General features: G+C 47.9%; 1 protein-coding gene across 2 annotated transcripts in view; it reads left to right on the top strand.

The window, feature by feature from the left end:
- The first annotated feature begins 7,149 nt into the window (after nt 1–7,149).
- LOC307199160 (zinc finger protein 783-like) overlaps nt 7,150–16,257 on the top strand; it is a 29,299-nt gene continuing 20,191 nt past the window's right edge. Inside the window, exons 1-4 of one of the 2 annotated variants that reach the window (XM_079946861.1) lie at nt 7,150–7,552; nt 10,670–11,047; nt 13,098–13,224; nt 15,028–15,147. In XM_079946861.1, the coding sequence (XP_079802987.1) occupies nt 7,526–7,552; nt 10,670–11,047; nt 13,098–13,224; nt 15,028–15,147 (652 nt within the window). In that variant the 5' untranslated portion in view covers nt 7,150–7,525. The remainder of the gene's footprint in view (nt 7,553–10,669; nt 11,048–13,097; nt 13,225–15,027; nt 15,148–16,257) is intronic. The other variant, XM_079946860.1, reaches the window with a different exon arrangement.

Genomic DNA, 16,257 nt, shown 5'->3' with positions numbered 1-16,257 from the left:
TTTTTTAAAGAAGCCACACGACACACAAGGAAAACAGGCCAAGGAGGGAAGAGGAAAGTCAGAATCAAAACTCAGATGCCTGTTTCTAAACAGTTGTTCCTATAATGAACGGCTGGCACAGTTTGAGGCAGGCGGTCCCTGGTGGAGCTGGGCCTCTAGCGAAACTCTGCCTCTTTTTAAAATCAGAACCAGTGAAGGCGGTGAACGTCCTGTGTAAGTGTCGGGAGGTGGTTGCAGGCTGGATGATGGTCAACAGATTGAGGTCTAATCCTGGCAAGACAGAAGTACTACCGTATTTTTCGCTCTATAGGATGCACTTTTTCTCCTCCAAAAATTAAGGGGAAATGTGTGTGCGTCCTATGGAGCGAATGCAGGCTCCTTGGCTTCAGCGATAGCAACGCGAAGCTTCTGAAGCTCAGAGGGAGCGCTCCTTCCGCGCTCCGGAGGCTTCGCGTTGCTTTCGCTGAAGCCTGGAGAGTGAGAGGGGTCAGTGCGCACTGACGAGGAATGAGCAAGACTCTCCTGGCTTCAGCAGAGAGGGAGAGCTGCGTGGCGCCCCTTCAGCTAAGCGGGAGGAGAAATGGAAGGGGCTCCGTTTCTCCTGCCGCTTCGCTGAAGGGCCGCTGAGCAGAGAGGGGGAGATTTGTTGTTGTTGTTGTTCTTCCCCTCTAAAACAAGGTGCGTCCTATGGTCGGGTGCGTCCTATAGAGCGAAAATACGGTATTTCCTGGGCAACCTCCACCCCATCCGACCTGAATGCACCCAGCCACATCTGAAACAAACACACCTTTTCACACCCCGAGTCACACAGAAAGGCAGGATGACAGACATGCAGACAGAACAGACAAGTGCACCAGCTTCAGTCCATGAATATCCATGCAGCTTCTGTCAACGGGCTGCCAAAGGTGAATTTCAACCAGCTTGCATCGTTGATCAGTGCCTGGAGGATCCGTGCATCGTTGGTTTTCAAGTATTTATATGTGGATTTATTTTTCGGTTGTTCCGTATTAATATTCTGCTCCCCAAACTCTGCAGATCTCTCTCTTTTTCGTTCCCTGAGCAAACTTCAGGCTCTTTCTCGCTCACAAATTTCATTAAAATAAATAAATCAGTACACATGGCAACCTCCCACAGCAGAGCTTTCCAAACTTTTCATGATGGTGACACACTTTTCAGACTTGCATCATTTCGCGACACAGTGATTCAGTTTTACTAGCAAACCAGAGGTTAAACCAATCCCTTTCCAGCCCCGGGAGGAATGTGGGGGGCATTCGCACAACACACTGCAGCCAACACAATAATGTGTCACAACACAGTTTGGGAAGCTCTGTCCTACAGCTTGGCAGAACGCTTTGAGTACCTGGACAAGGAAAACAAATTATAATACATAATGATAATACACAATACAAATTATAATAATTTGTTTCCAAACTTGTTCGGGGTGTTGTGTGTTGGTATGTGTTATAAGAGAATCAATGACCAGAGAGGGGATTCCGAAATAAATTTATAAACCCTGTGTTGTATGCCTATTTCCTTTCCTTTAAAACGTTGCCCTTTTAACTGAATTGTACCTTGCAAATGTTGGTAACTGGAGTTCAATCTTTGTATCAATTTCCTTCCTATTTTCTTATTCGTTTTATACTTTTGTATATGTATCTAAACTTTGAATCACTATGTATCTAAACTGTAAGATTGACTTTGTACCGCCTGCAACTGTCAAACTGCTTCCCAGCGCCACCTAATGAGTTTGTAAATGGACACACACACACAAATAAAACCTCAGATAGTTTTATTTAAATAAAGGAAAAATGCAGAATAAGGCAACACACCCGCACTGATAAGCAACTCCCAAAATCCTGAAGAAGTGTGCATGCACACGAAAGCTCATACCAAGAACTAACTTAGTTGGTCTTTAAGGTGCTACTGGAAGGAATTTTTTTATTTTGTTTTGACTATGGCAGACCAACACGGCTACCTATCTGTAACTGTTCCCAAAATCCTGTCTCTCCTTATCAGACAGCCCCTAGCAGCTCCGAAGTTTTCCTGTAAATAAAGGAAAAACAAACCCATTAGCCAACACCTCTGGAAACAGAAACCAGCCCAAAACCTTTTATGCCCAACAATCACAAGTAACGACACCACCATTAAAACAATTCAACCCCTTCCGACACCCCACTCACCTGTTCTAATCCTCTCACCACGCCTTGTTTGACGTCTTCTGTTACCATTTACAGATAGGTAGCCGTGTTGGTTTGCCATAGTCAAAACAAAATAAATAATATCTGAAGAAGTGTGCATGCACACGAAAACTCATACCAAGAACTAACTTAGTTGGTCTTTAAGGTGCTACTGGAAGGAATTTTTTTATTTTGTTCTGTTACCATTGTTCTGTATGGAAATTAAAAGGTATTTAAGTTTAAATTAGGGACGCAGGTGGCGCTGTGGGTTAAAGCCTCAGCGCCTAGGACTTGCCGATCGAAAGGTCGGCGGTTCGAATCCCTGCGGCGGGTGCGCTCCCGCTGCTCGGTCCCAGCGCCTGCCAACCTAGCAGTTCGAAAGCACCCCCAGGTGCAAGTAGATAAATAGGAACCGCTTACCAGCGGGAAGGTAAACGGCGTTTCCGTGTGCGGCTCTGGCTCGCCAGAGCAGCGATGTCACGCTGGCCACGTGACCCGGAAGTGTCTCCGGACAGCGCTGGCCCCTGGCCTCTTAAGTGAGATGGGCGCACAACCCCAGAGTCTGTCAAGACTGGCCCGTACGGGCAGGGGTACCTTTACCTTTACCTTTTTAAGTTTAAATTCTCATTTGTTTGGGGTTCTCTCTCGGTCGCCTGCTATGTGAGTGGGAACCCTGTATCCAACAGTTTTGCATATAATTTTGATAAAGGATCAGGCTTCCAGACACTTTGCTTTCTGAAAATCCTGGTCTGGTCTGTGTTTATTTCCTGACCAGTTTGAGCCTCTTTCCGAAGGTCCAGCCTTCCTTAAGAAGCTGAACCCCTTGCAGGGACCCCAAACTTAACTCCTATTTCAGTATGTGCTGGAACAGTTGCAAACCACGTTGATGTTTCATTTTATTAGTTGCAATATTATTTTTATTTCATTTCATTTATTGAATTTATATACCGTCCTATACCCGGGGGTCACTTTGATAATTGCAATATTTACCTTTTGAAAAAATTATTTTAATTAATTAATTAATTAATTAACTGAATAAATTAATTTTAAATACATGATTAAATGCAATCTTTATTATTTTAATGAAACCTAGCAAACAAATACATCTGAGGACTTGCCCACCCAGCCCACACCTCCCAAGGCTCCAAGATTTGCAAAGCAACCATGTTGTTTTGGGAACCCTCCCCTTCCTTTCCGAAGAAGGAGGCGGAAGTTCTCTGCTGGTCTGACGTCACATCCGGTGCCCCATTTTTTTTGTCAAGAGAGAGCTCTCCGTACAGCGCCACCTGCGGGCGGGAGGTCAGAACGGCACCAAAGCAGCACAACTCCCTGCGGGCAGCGAGGCGACTGCGCCCGCCCGCGCATATTCTTCGCCCCGCCCCGGGAGGAGAGCCGCAGAGCTGCTCCGGGAGGGGTGCGCATGCGCAAGTAGGCCGCGCCCACCGCCGCTTATTTATCTGGTTGCCGTCTCACCCGCGCGCCGTTCTTTTCTAAGGGATGGCTGCGCAGCGCCACCTGCCGGCAGGAGCGAGGAGAGCACAGACTCGTTGTGCCTCTCTGACCGCTGCTGCAACCCACTGCAAGTTCTGGGATTTAGCAGAGCAGAGTGCAAAATAAAATAAAATAGAATAAAATAAAATAAAATAAAATAAAATAAAATAAAATAAAATAATGCACGGTGAGCGGTTTTTTGCAGCTCTTGCACGGTTGCAATTCCGGAGGAAAGGCATTCCGCTGCTGCAAAGCCCCAACATTTTCCTGCCTGCAAGATTTGGAAGGAGAAAAGCAGAGAAAGCAAAGGGGATGCGTTTCTCCCCAGGCAGGCAGGCAGGCAGGCAGCACCGGGAGGCAGCAGGAGCAGGAAAGAAGAGCTGGGCGGGATGCAAGCTCTTGCAAAGGCGGAGTCAGGACCAGAAAAGGGCCATTGAAAGCTCTTCTGCCGCCTACAGCCACACCACCCTGAATGCACCCGATCCCGTCCGATCTCGGAAGTTAAGCAGGGTCGGGCCTGGTTAGTACTTGGATGGGAGACCGCCTGGGAATACTGGGTGCGGTAGGCATTTTTGCATTTCCCCTTTTGCAACTCAGACCGGGAAATCACATTTGATGCAAAGGTGGTTGGGAAATGCTCTCTCTCTTCTGTGTCACAATTCCCCCTGAAATTGCAGCCAGTTACAGCCACAACTGCTCCTGCCAACCTAGCAGTTTGAAAGCACCTCAAAGTGCAAGTAGATAAATAGGTACCACTCCGGCGGGAAGGTAAACGGCGATTCCGTGCGCTGCTCTGGTTCGCCAGAAGCAGCTTAGTCATGCTGGCCACATGACCCGGAAGCTGTACGCCGGCTCCCTCGGCCAGTAAAGCGAGATGAGCGCCGCAACCCCAGAGTCGGCCACGACTGGACCTAATGGTCAGGGGTCCCTTTACCTTTTTACAGCCACGACCCGAATGGGAAATTCATGCATGGGAAAAATTGGCATCAAATATCCCTTTTAAGGTGTCAGAAGAGTCTTTGGATTTTGGAAAAAAAAGAGATGGTTCCTGAGCTCTGAGATGGGAAAGTCGAAGTGACAATTTATGGAAGCAAAAGCAAAAACCCACCATACATGACATTTCCAGGTAGTCTCCCATCCAGGCCTGACCCTGCTTAACTTCCAAAATTAAATTGTCCTCAATGACATAACTCTAGATACAGCCACTATGTATATGCTCATAGAATTGTCAAATTGAAAGGGACCCTAGTGAGCCATCTAGAGTCTAGATTCTAGACCAACCTGCAATGTAAGAATTGCTGCTAAATAATCCCTGTTTAAAAAAACCTCCAAAGGAAGGAGACACCACCACTTTGCAAGGGATTCTGCTCCAGTGTCAAACTGCTCTGGCTGCCAGAAAGTTTTTCCTGATGTTTAGTTGCAACCACCTTTCCTGCAGTTAGAATCCATTGGTTCGGGTGCAGCAGAAAACAACCTTGTTCCCTCTTCCATGTGACAACTTGTTTTTCCTGCCTGTGATAGGAATTTTATGGTCTTATTTATGGTCTTAGATATATGGTGATACGGAAGGGGGGGGCATGTCTTCTTCACCTTCTTCTTCGCTACATAAGGGGGGGGGACTAATTTAAAATACTGGTTTAAATGCAATTTAAAATGCAGCATAATTTTAAAAGTAGCCCATAGATCAAAACCGTAAGGGGAGGGAAACATAAGGGTCAGACTGAGTCCAAACCAAAGGCCAGGCGGAACAGCTCTGTCTTGTACGGTGGTACCTCAGGTTAAGAACTTAATTTGTTCTGGATGTCCGTTCTTAACCAGAAACTGTTCTTAACCTGAAGCACCACTTTAGCTAATGGGGCCTCCTGCTGCCGCCATGCCGCCACCGTGCAATTTCTGGTCTCATCCTGAAGCAAAGTTCTTAACCCGAGGTAATATTTCTGGGTTAGCGGAGTCTGTAACCTGAAGCGTATGTAACCTGAAGCATATGTAACCCAAGGTATCACTGTATTTGTTTATCATGCTGTAGAGCATGAGACTCTTAATCTCAGGGTTATGGGTTGGCATTGGGCAAAATATTTCTGCATTTCAGGTCCCTTCCCACTCTACAATTCTATAATTTCTAAGACACACAGACCCCCTGCTCTGCATTTGCAGAAAAGGAAACTTGAACCTAGCTTTCAAGGGGCCACGTTACTGTGCCAGGGCTCTAGGGGGCGCTCAACGCTGCCCAGGGTAGTACCCTCCTGATTGGTCGTCGCCGTTGCCGCTGGGAGGGGGGGCGTGTCTTTTCCTCACCTTCTGGGATCTTCAGTCCTGCAGCGACACCTGCAGGCAGAACATGCTCACTACACCCTCGGGTTGCAAAAGCTGGGCGGCGTTGCAGCAACTGCGCTGCAGCGTTGGCCAACCGGGTGCCCTCCAGATGCTTGCAGTGTGAAGTGCTTCCTGCACAAGGATGCGTGTCCGTGCAGTGCAACATCCTGGTTGTTGTTGTTTTAAATGCAAGCGGGTCAATATTTTGCAGCTGGATTTGGGGGGGGGGGTGTAGATTTTGCAGCATTGCCAGAAGAAATATCAACAACCTCAGATATGCAGATGACACAACCTTGATGGCAGAAAGTGAGGCAGAAACCTTTTAATGAGGGTGAAAGAGGAGAGCGCAAAATATGGTCAGAAACTCAACATCAATTAAACTAAGATCATGGCCACTGGTCCCATCACTTTCTGGCAAATAGAAGGGGAAGAAATGGAAACAGTGATTTTACTTTCTTGTGCTCCATGATCACTGCAGATGGTGACAGCAGTCACGAAATTATAAGACGCCTGCTCCTTGGGAGAAAAGCAATGACAAACCTAGACAGCATCTTAAAAAGCAGAGACATCACCTTGCCAACAAAGGTCCGTATAGTTAAAGCTATGGTTTTCCCAGTACAGTGGCACCTCACTCTGGAGGTCCGTTCTTAACCTGAAACTGAAGCACCACTTTAGCTAATAGGGACTCCTGCTGCTGCCATGCCACCGGAGCACAATTTCTGTTCTCATCCTGAAGCAAAGTTCTTAGACTGAAGCACTATTTCTGCGTTAGCAGAGTCTGTAACCTGAAGCATATTTAACCTGAGGTACCACTGTAGTGATGTATGGAAGTGAGAGCTGGACCATAAAGATGGCTGATCGCCGAAGAATTGATGCTTTTGAATTCTGGTGCTGGAGGAGACGAGAGTCCCATGGACTGCAAGAAGATCAAACCTCTCCATTCTGAAGGAAATCAGCCCTGAGTGCTCACTGGAAGGACAGATCCTGAAGCTGAGGCTCCAGTACTTTGGCCACCTCATGAGAAGAGAAGACTCCCTGGAAAAGACCCTGATGCTGGGAAAGATGGAGGGCCCAAGGAGAAGGGGGCGACAGAGGGCGAGATGGTGGGACAGTGTTCTTGAAGCAACCAGCATGAGTTTGACCAAACTGCGGGAGGCAGTGGAAGACAGGAGTGCCTGGCCTGCTCTGGTCCAGGGGGTCACAAAGAGTCGGACACAACTAAACAACAGATTTTGCAGCCAGCTTCTTAGATCTCTGCGCCATGCGCACACAAAGGACCCGGCTCCTATTGATTTGCACGTGTGAACGCAGCGCAGCCTCCTCGCTCCCTTCTCAGGCGACGCTCCATAGATGGTGCTGTCGCTTTTCCCTCTGCTTTCCAGCAGCCCAGCCTCTCTCTTTCCCTCCCCTCGCCTTCCTGCCTCCCAGCTAACCTCTCCAAGCTTCCCGGTTCCCTTTGCATCCATCCATCAAATCCTGTGCACCGCTGCTCCTCTGCAAGGACACCCCTTTCCCAACCCAGCGCCCAGCAAAGGTTCAGCACCATGGCTGAATGGCCCCCTCCTGCCCAGGTGAGGCTGGTTCTGCAGGGATGGGATGGTGCGCTCCTGCTGGGGGTACCTGAGCCGCCCCTGGGAGAAGGGTTGGGGGGGGGGGAGGGATGATTCAGAATATTGCACTACCAACGTGCATGGTGGGGGGGCTGCAGAAAAAGGCAGCGACGTTTCAGGCTGTCCCAGGCTAAGACTGCTCTGTTTGCAGACGCCTTTGCAAACCTGAATGCTTCCCGGATATTTTGCATTGTTGTTACTAATTTTGCACATAGCTTAAAGGTAAAGGGACCCCTGACCATTAGGTCCAGTCGTGGCCGACTCTGGGGTTGCGGCGCTCATCTCGCTTTACTGGCCGTGTACAGCTTCTGGGTCATGTGGCCCTGGAGATTATCTAATTGATTTTTGAATGCTATTGTTATTCATATTTTTATACCGTATTTTATGCTGCTTTTATAATTAAGTGTTTTAAAGTGTTTTAAATTTGTTGTTAGCTGCCCTGAGCCCGGTTTTTGTTTTTGTTTTTTGTTTTTTAATAATATTTATTAAAGTTTTAAATGTTAGATAATTCCAAGTTAAACAAAAACTTAACAACACATCACAATAAAGAAAGAAGAGAATAGGAAAAAAAAAGAAAGAAAGAAAATTATAAAAAACAGAAAAAATTGGATAAAAATTGGGAAAGATGGAAAGGATTTGCTGAAATAGCTAACTGAACTAGAATACAAAAAAAGGGAGGTGCGAGAAGGTCAAGGAAACAAGTAAATGAAAGATAAGTTATGGGAAGGTTCGCTGTGTTTTTTAATTGTTTCTATTTTTCTGAGCCCGGTTTTTGAACTGGGAAGGGCAGGGTATAAATAAAAAATTATTATTATTATTATTATTAGGGGCAGCCTGCATGAATGCCCTCTCTAGTCCAGCAGCCCGTTCTCACCGTCGCCGGCCAGATGCCTCTTTTAAAGGTAAAGGTAAAGGTACCCCTGCCCATACGGGCCAGTCTTGACAGACTCTGGGGTTGTGCGCCCATCTCACTTAAGAGGCCAGGGGCCAGCGCTGTCCGGAGACACTTCCGGGTCACGTGGCCAGCGTGACATCGCTGCTCTGGCGAGCCAGAGCCGCACACGGAAACGCCGTTTACCTTCCCGCTGGTAAGCGGTCCCTATTTATCTACTTGCACCCGGAGGTGCTTTCGAACTGCTAGGTTGGCAGGCGCTGGGACCGAGCAGCGGGATCGCACCCCGCCGCAGGGATTCGAACCGCCAACCTTTCGATCGGCAAGTCCTAGGCGCTAAAAGCAGAATCTGAGCACAAGATCAATTCTCTCCACCTCTGGTTTCCTATAACTAAGATTCAGAAGCATCTCTGACTCCAGCTGTGGCAACAGGACAGAGCCATCATGGCTAGTGACTGTCGATAAGCCTCTCCTCTCTGAAATTGTCGAATCCTCTTTTAAAGAGACAAAAACACCTCTCTGCCCTGTTGGTTTCTACAGCTGCAGCAGGTGCTGTAACTCTCCCAACAGTTTGACCTCACCCTCTTCCAAAACAGACTGATGCCAACTGGTTTTTATTACGTATGATGTGTTTTCATCTTGTATTTCTATGCTGCGGACAGCCCTGAGCTCTTTGTGTGAAAGGCGCCATACAAATTTAATAAACAGATAAAGAGATCAATACAGTCGAACATCAGTTCTCAAACTTAATCCGTTCCAGAAGTCCATTCGACTCCCGAAACGTTAAAAAACCAAGATGCGGCTTCTGATTGGCGCAGGCGCCCCGGAAATAATAGCCGACAGCCACATCGGACATTCGGCTTCCGAAAAACATTTGAAAACCGGAACACTTACTTCCGGGTTTTCGGCATTCGGGAGCCAATTTGTTCGTCAGCTAAGCCGTTCGAGAACCAGGGTTCCACTGTAAAGCCACTGCAAGTTGGACTCCATCAGCGCCTCTTGTGGAAGTGAGTTCCATAGTTGATAACTGCGTGATTTTCCTATCACCTGATGTTTTGCTGCAGATCTTGCCAACCAGGTGCTGTCCGGCCATGGGCTGATGGGAGTTGTAGTCCACAACAACTTGACGGCACCCGGTTGGCAAGGACTGCCTAGGTGAGTTAAGAGACCCATCCCCTCACTTCTTACATCCTTGATTCAGGTAGGTAGCCGAGTTGGTCTGATGCAGTCAAAATAGATAAAAAAAAAATTCCAGTAGCACCTAAGAGACCAAGTGAGTTTGTTCTGGAACCCCTCTGACATGATTTCATATCTCCTCGCAGACACAGATAAGTATGTGACCTGGCGTGTAGCACTCTTTGCAACTGCTGCTAGGAAAATTAGAGCAAATTATATAGCCAAGGTAGCCACCAACTGTAAAGGAGATGAATTTATTTGACCCTATCTACATCAAGCTATAGTCTATCTTTATTCCCAAACTCTGAATATAATTGCACATTGTATTAATTAACATTATTTTTGAATATATTAGTGGCCATGTGATAATTTTATTGTTTAATGTCTTAACTTGTATATTAAGGCACTTTTATAGCTCTGTTTAGAGTAGGTAATGTTTTGATAATATAAATGTTTCAAGTATTTTGTATCAATCCAGTACAGTGGTGCCCCGCAAGACGAATGCCTCGCAAGACGGAAAACTCGCTAGACGAAAGAGTTTTCCGTTTTGGAGGTGCTTTGCAAAACGAATTTCCTATGGGCTTGCTTCGCAAGACGAAAATGTCTTGCGAGTTCCTGCGGGTTTTTTCCCCTTGCCCCCCCCCTTTTTCTAAGCCGCTAAGCCGCTTATCCGCTTATCCGATAAGCTGCTAAAAGCCACTAAAAGGCTAATAGCGCTAATCCGCTAAGCCGTCAATGGGCTTGCTTCGCAAGACGAAAAAACCGCTAGACGAAGAGACTCGCGGAACGGATTCTTTTCGTCTTGCGAGGCACCACTGTATATTTTCTTTTAATTGTTGAATGATTCTGTGTACACTGCGGCAGCCTTTGGCTATGTGCAATAAAACTGACTGACTGACTAAGAGACCAACTAAGTTTGTTCTGGGTGACACCCAGAACAAACATAGTTGGTCTCTAAGGTGCTACTGGGCCATTTTTTTTATTTCCTTCCATCCTTGTTTTGGGAACAGTCTTCAATGTGGAGTTCAGAAGTCCTGGCTGCTCCTGTCGTGGACGCCGCCTTCCCCAAAGAGGCACAGACGGCCACGATTTCTCTGTGGACGGTGGTTGGGGCTGTCCAGGCAGTGGAGCGGACGGTGGAGGCTCAGGCCCTTCGGCTCCTCGGCCTGGAGCAGAGGTCCGAGACGGCCGAGAAGAGATTTGGGGACTGCGAGAAGGCTGTGGCCGAGCTGGGGAGCCAGCTGGACAGCCGGTGGTCAGCGCTGGAGACTCTCCTACAGGAGTACGGGCAGCTGCAGAAGCGGCTGGAGACCATGGAGGACCTCCTGAAGAACGGGAACTTCTGGTTTCTGAAGGTCCCCGTGAACACAGCTGCAGGAGCTTCTAAGGTAAGCACAGAATTGGGGACGTCTGCAGTAGTAGCTCTGCCAAGGATCAGGCTGTGATTTTATTTATTGCATTCACACCTCAGCTCTCCTCTAAGGAGCTCACGGCAGTGGCGTAGCGTGGGTTGTCAGCACCCGGGGCAAGGCAAGTAATTTGCGCCCCCTAACCCAGGGCAAGGCAAGTAATTTGCGCCCCTAACCCCTAACCTGCCACCGCTGCCAGCTTCTTCTTGCTGCTGCCTGGGCTGGGGTATTTACGATAAGGTAGCCACGGCGACGGCGGCGGGTCCGTGTCAGGTGATCTGAGGCGAGTTGCCGCTGGCGCTGCCGCCCAAACGACGCCGCTTGCCCGGAGGAGGAGGAGGGCAGAGAGGTGAGGAAAATGCAACATGGCCCAGCAGCTGCAGCAGCAGCGGCGGCGGCGGGGCTGTGAGGAGGGGCTGCCTGGCGCGCCTTCCGTGGCCCTGACGCGCAGGGACCGTGGCAAGCGCTGAGAGCCGCTGCCTGCCAGACGCCTTCAGCCCAGACGAGCGCACAGCTCGTCGGTTTCGCGAGACATGGGGCTCTGCTACAGCCTGCGCCCGAGGCTCTTCGGCGACTCCGGAGGCGGCGAGCGCCCTCCCCAAGATGTTGCACCCGGTGCGGCCGGCCCCCCCCTGCACCCCCACGCTACGCCACTGGCTCACGGCACACAGAATCATAGGAACGGACCCCGTGGATCATCTATTCCAACCCCCTGTAATGCAGGAATCTTTTGCCCAAATCAGGACTCGAACCCAGGACCCAAGACTGCTTATGTTTTCTGAACCATTTTTCTTGAAATTTGAAATATACTCGGAATCGAGAGTGGATTTCATGCTCTTTATTCAGCTCATAGTGGTGAGGAGGAATGGAATTTCCTCTAGAATGTTAGCTTTATATACATTATTTACACAATGGGCCCCACGTGATTGCTAGTTCCGGGATTCTCTTGTAGGCCAATCAGGTTGTGGATTCACTTCCACCTGGAGCTGGATTGGGTGGCTCCTGTGGACCAACCAGACTGCTGCATTTTGGATCCTGTTCAGCTCAGTACATAACAAAATTATTCTTCGATTCTGATAACTAGCTATCTATATTGCGCTGTTTGTTGTGTTGTGCCTTCAGTACTGGGCGGCTGTCCGGCAGAAAAGCATGGTGCAAATGTTTATTTCTAAACAAGTTAGCCCTTCTTGTGCTAAGAAACTAAAATATAAATGAATAAAAAGGCAGAATGGTCATCAGTCTCGGATGCTTGAGTTGAGGTTCCTGCGTGGCCGGGGATTGGACTGAATGATTCTCAGGATCCCTTCCAATTGTACGATTCTATGAAGAACCAGTGCTAAAATCATCAGCAAGCTTTGAATTTACAATAAAAACAGACGCTGGTGGATTTTGTGATGTTTAAGGCAGCTGGGGATCCCACAGGCCTAAGAATTATACAGGCTCATAGAGAGGTATTTCCCGCACGTGTAGAAATTACGCCACATTCTCAGAGGAAAAGTGTAATAATTTTATTATTTGTACCCTGTTTAGGGAAGCTTTTAATGTTTAATAGACTATTGTATTTTAATATTCTGTTGGAAGCCGCCCAAAGTGGCTGGGGAAACCCAGCCAGATGGGTGGGGTATAAATAAATAAATTATTATTATTATTATTATTATTATTATTATTATTATTATTACCCTGCCCTTCTGACTGGGTTGCCTGCTGAGTTTTCCCTGCACAAATATCCTTGACACTTTCTTAATGCGGTCCAAGTCAGTGGCTCCAAACCTTTTTAGCCTCTCTTCACATGTAGGCTACTTAGCAAAGCACTTCAGGGCATAGACTATTAACAAAATGTGTGGGTCCCGAAACACCCTGATCAAATAAGTTTTCAGAAAATGGGGGCTCCTTTCAACGTCGCATGACTTGAACTGGATGGTTTTAAATTTTCCTGCTTTTGTCATTTTTTAAAAAAGCACTTTGCGCTTCGAACTCCGGAAAGCTGTTTTGCAACTTGCTGACGGCTCTGTTTCTTGCTATCCCCCAGGTCTCAGCGGCTTTTGGCAACGGCTCGGCTCCCTTTTCCCGGGAGAAATGGGAAAGGCTAGAAGATTGGCAGAAGGAGTTGTACAAAAACGTGGCCAAGGGGAATGGAGAGTCTCTGATCTCCCTCGGTAAGGAGCAGGGCCGGCTCTCCGTGGGATCCCTTTCGCGGTGGCAACAGTGTGGTGTAGTGGTTAGAGCATCGGACTAGACCCTGGGAGTCTGGGGTTCGAATCTCCCTGCTTTGCCATGAGGCTCACTGGGCGACTTAGGGCCAGCCACTGTCAACCCAACCTACCTCTCAGCCGGGCAGTTTTGAGGATAAGATGGGGAAACGAGAGCAACCTTGAGGTCCTTTGAGGAAAGATATGAAATACCGTATTTTTTTGCTCTATAAGACTCACTTTTTCCCTCCTAAAAAGTAAGGGGAAATGTGTGTGCGTCTTACGGAGCGAATGCAGGCTGCGCAGCTATCCCAGAAGCCAGAACAGCAAGAGGGATTGCTGCTATCACTGCGCAGAGATCCCTCTTGCTGTTCTGGCTTCTGAGATTCAGAATTCCCCCCCCCCCCCTTGTTTCCCTCCTCCAAAAACTAGGTGCGTCTTATGGTCTGGTGCGTCTTATAGAGCGAAAAATACGGTAAATGAAATAAATCTGTGGGCCAAAATACCCCTAAGCTTCCCTGGGAGGTCATAGCTGGTTCTCATGCCATGAATATGGGGTTTATTATTAAAATTTGTATACTGCCTTTCATCCGACGATCCTAGGGTGGTTCACCCTGGCTAGGCCATCCTGAATGAACCAGGGACTTCACTCCATCCTCTTGTGTTCCTAAAGTTGTTTAGAGTTCCCTTTGGAACTCCCTGCTGTTACGTATCAGACGGGCACTGTCTCTATTAACCTTTCGGCACCTGTCGGAATGCTCTCCTCTTTCAACAAGCCTCCTCAGCCGAGACTTCTATCCCAGCTACTTTTGGAATTGGAATTGGCATTTATTCCTTCCGCAGGGCCTGTAAGACAGAGCTATTCCACCTGGCTTTCAATTTGAACTTAGCCTGATCTTTTATTACCCTTCCTTCCCTCCCCCTTTTTATGAAGATTACCCGCTCTGAGATCCCACAGCTAATTCTCCCCTGGTCTCCTCGCTGGCCCAAATAGGACTAATTTAGCCAGCTAGCCCTTGAGATCATCTAATGTTTATTGAATGGATTTCCCCCCTAAATTGATTTCTGAATTCTGAATTTATCGTTATTCACGTTTTATACTGTATTTTATGCTGTTTTTTGTTCTATCAATTAAGTGTTTTAAATTTGTTGTTAGCCACCCTGAGCCTGGTTTTCTGAACCGGGAAGGGTGGGGTATAAATAAAAAATATATTATTATACAGTGGTGCCTCACAAGATGAAATTAATCCGTTCCGCAAGTCTCTTCGTCTAGTGGTTTTTTCGTCTTGCGAAGCAAGCCCATTGACGGCTTAGCGGATTAGCGCTATTAGCGGCTTAGCGGCTTTTAGAGGCTTTTAGCGGCTTAGCGGCTTAGCGGATCAGCTGATAAGCGGCTTAGCGGCTTAGAAAAGGGGGGGGGGGAAACCCGCAGGAACTCGCAAGACATTTTCGTCTTGCGAAGCAAGCCCATAGGGAAATTCGTTTTGCGAAGCGCCTCCAAAATGGAAAACCCTTTCGTCTAGCGGGTTTTCCGTCTTGCGAGGCGTTCGTCTTGCGGGGCACCACTGTATATGTAATTGTTTCTAACTGCTTTAACTCTATGCCATGGTTGCATTTATGCTTCATCATACCGTGAGATTGCTTTGAGAGGTATCATAAATGGAATCGGTAATTATAATTTAGGACGGGCCTTTCTTAAAAATAAAACACTGCCCTTTAATGTGATCTCCGTAATGACAGTGTTCTCTCTTCCCCATCTCCTTTGACCAGATCTTGCCGTTTCTAAACTGGAAAATTTCACCTGTACTGCGCAAGAAGGTGCTCCTCACATTCTGGGCCAGAAAAACTCAGAAGGACGTGCTCAGGAACCTCTGTCCGATTCCAAAACAGGTATCAAGTTTTAAAATGAGAATTGCTTGCTGTGTATTTTGTGTGTGTTTGCGTGTGATTCTGTCCTTTCCAAAGCATCCCAGGGGAAATTGCTGTTCCCCTTTTGGGATCTTCCAGCAGTAACGTTTTGCTGCTCATGTGTAGATGGAAGGGAGTAACCAGTTTCTGGAAATACTTCACTTAAAGGAGATATTACGTTGGGAGCAGAGCAGGGCAAATATTGGGGGCTGCTAGCAACCCTGACCCCCATTTTACAGCCCTACCCCTTGTTCACCCCAAGAACAGCCCTAAAAGGTAAAGGGACCCCTGACCATTAGGTCCAGTCGTGACCGACTCTGGGGTTGCGGTGCTCATCTCGCTTTCTTGGCCGAGGGAGCCGGCGTACAGCTTCCGGGTCATGTGGCCAGCATGACTAAGCCGCTTCTGGTGAACCAGAGCAGCGCACGGAAACGCCGTTTACCTTCCCGCCGGAGTGGTACCTATTTATCTACTTGCACTTTGACATGCTTTTGAACTGCTCGGTTGGCAGGAGCAGGGACCGAGCAATGGGAGCTCACCCCATTGCGGGGATTCGAACTGCCGACCTTTTGATTGGCAAGTCCTAGGCTCTGTGGTTTAACCCACAGCGCCACCCACGTTCCTTTTTAAGAACTGCGCTACGTAGGTCTTTAATACAGTATGATCACATCAGGAGCCCAACGTCTTGCTCTGCTTTCCTTTAGACCACCTCAGTGATGTTGGGATTCAGAACTTACAGCGTTAAGATGTTCTGAGTGACGCCTCACATTCTGACGTGTAATTTGGAAGGTGGGAGGAGTTTTGCCTTACTTGTTCTGTGTGTCTTCGAGAGAGACGGACGCAGAGGCAGCCATGAATGCTTGCAGTCCAGGGAAATATAAGAAATGTTGAGCTGTAAATGTTCTGCTGTAATAAAGGCTAATGGATCTGAAGCAACAGTTTTCTCCGCTGTGTTACTCTGCACTTTCGTGGCGGAACGAAGGGTCTGAGCTGAGGGAAACGTGCCGGACCGAAGATAGCTGTAAGCTGGGGCTAATTGGGCCATAAAGCAATTAGCCAGTGCCACATTCCACAAGTGAGGCTGAGAAGGGG

The sequence above is a fragment of the Podarcis cretensis genome, assembly GCF_951804945.1.
Source record: "Podarcis cretensis genome assembly, chromosome: 12".
Classification (NCBI taxonomy): Eukaryota; Metazoa; Chordata; class Lepidosauria; order Squamata; family Lacertidae; genus Podarcis; species Podarcis cretensis.
The sequence above is the reverse complement of the archived record's forward strand: the minus strand, read 5'-3'. Positions and strand labels throughout refer to the sequence as shown.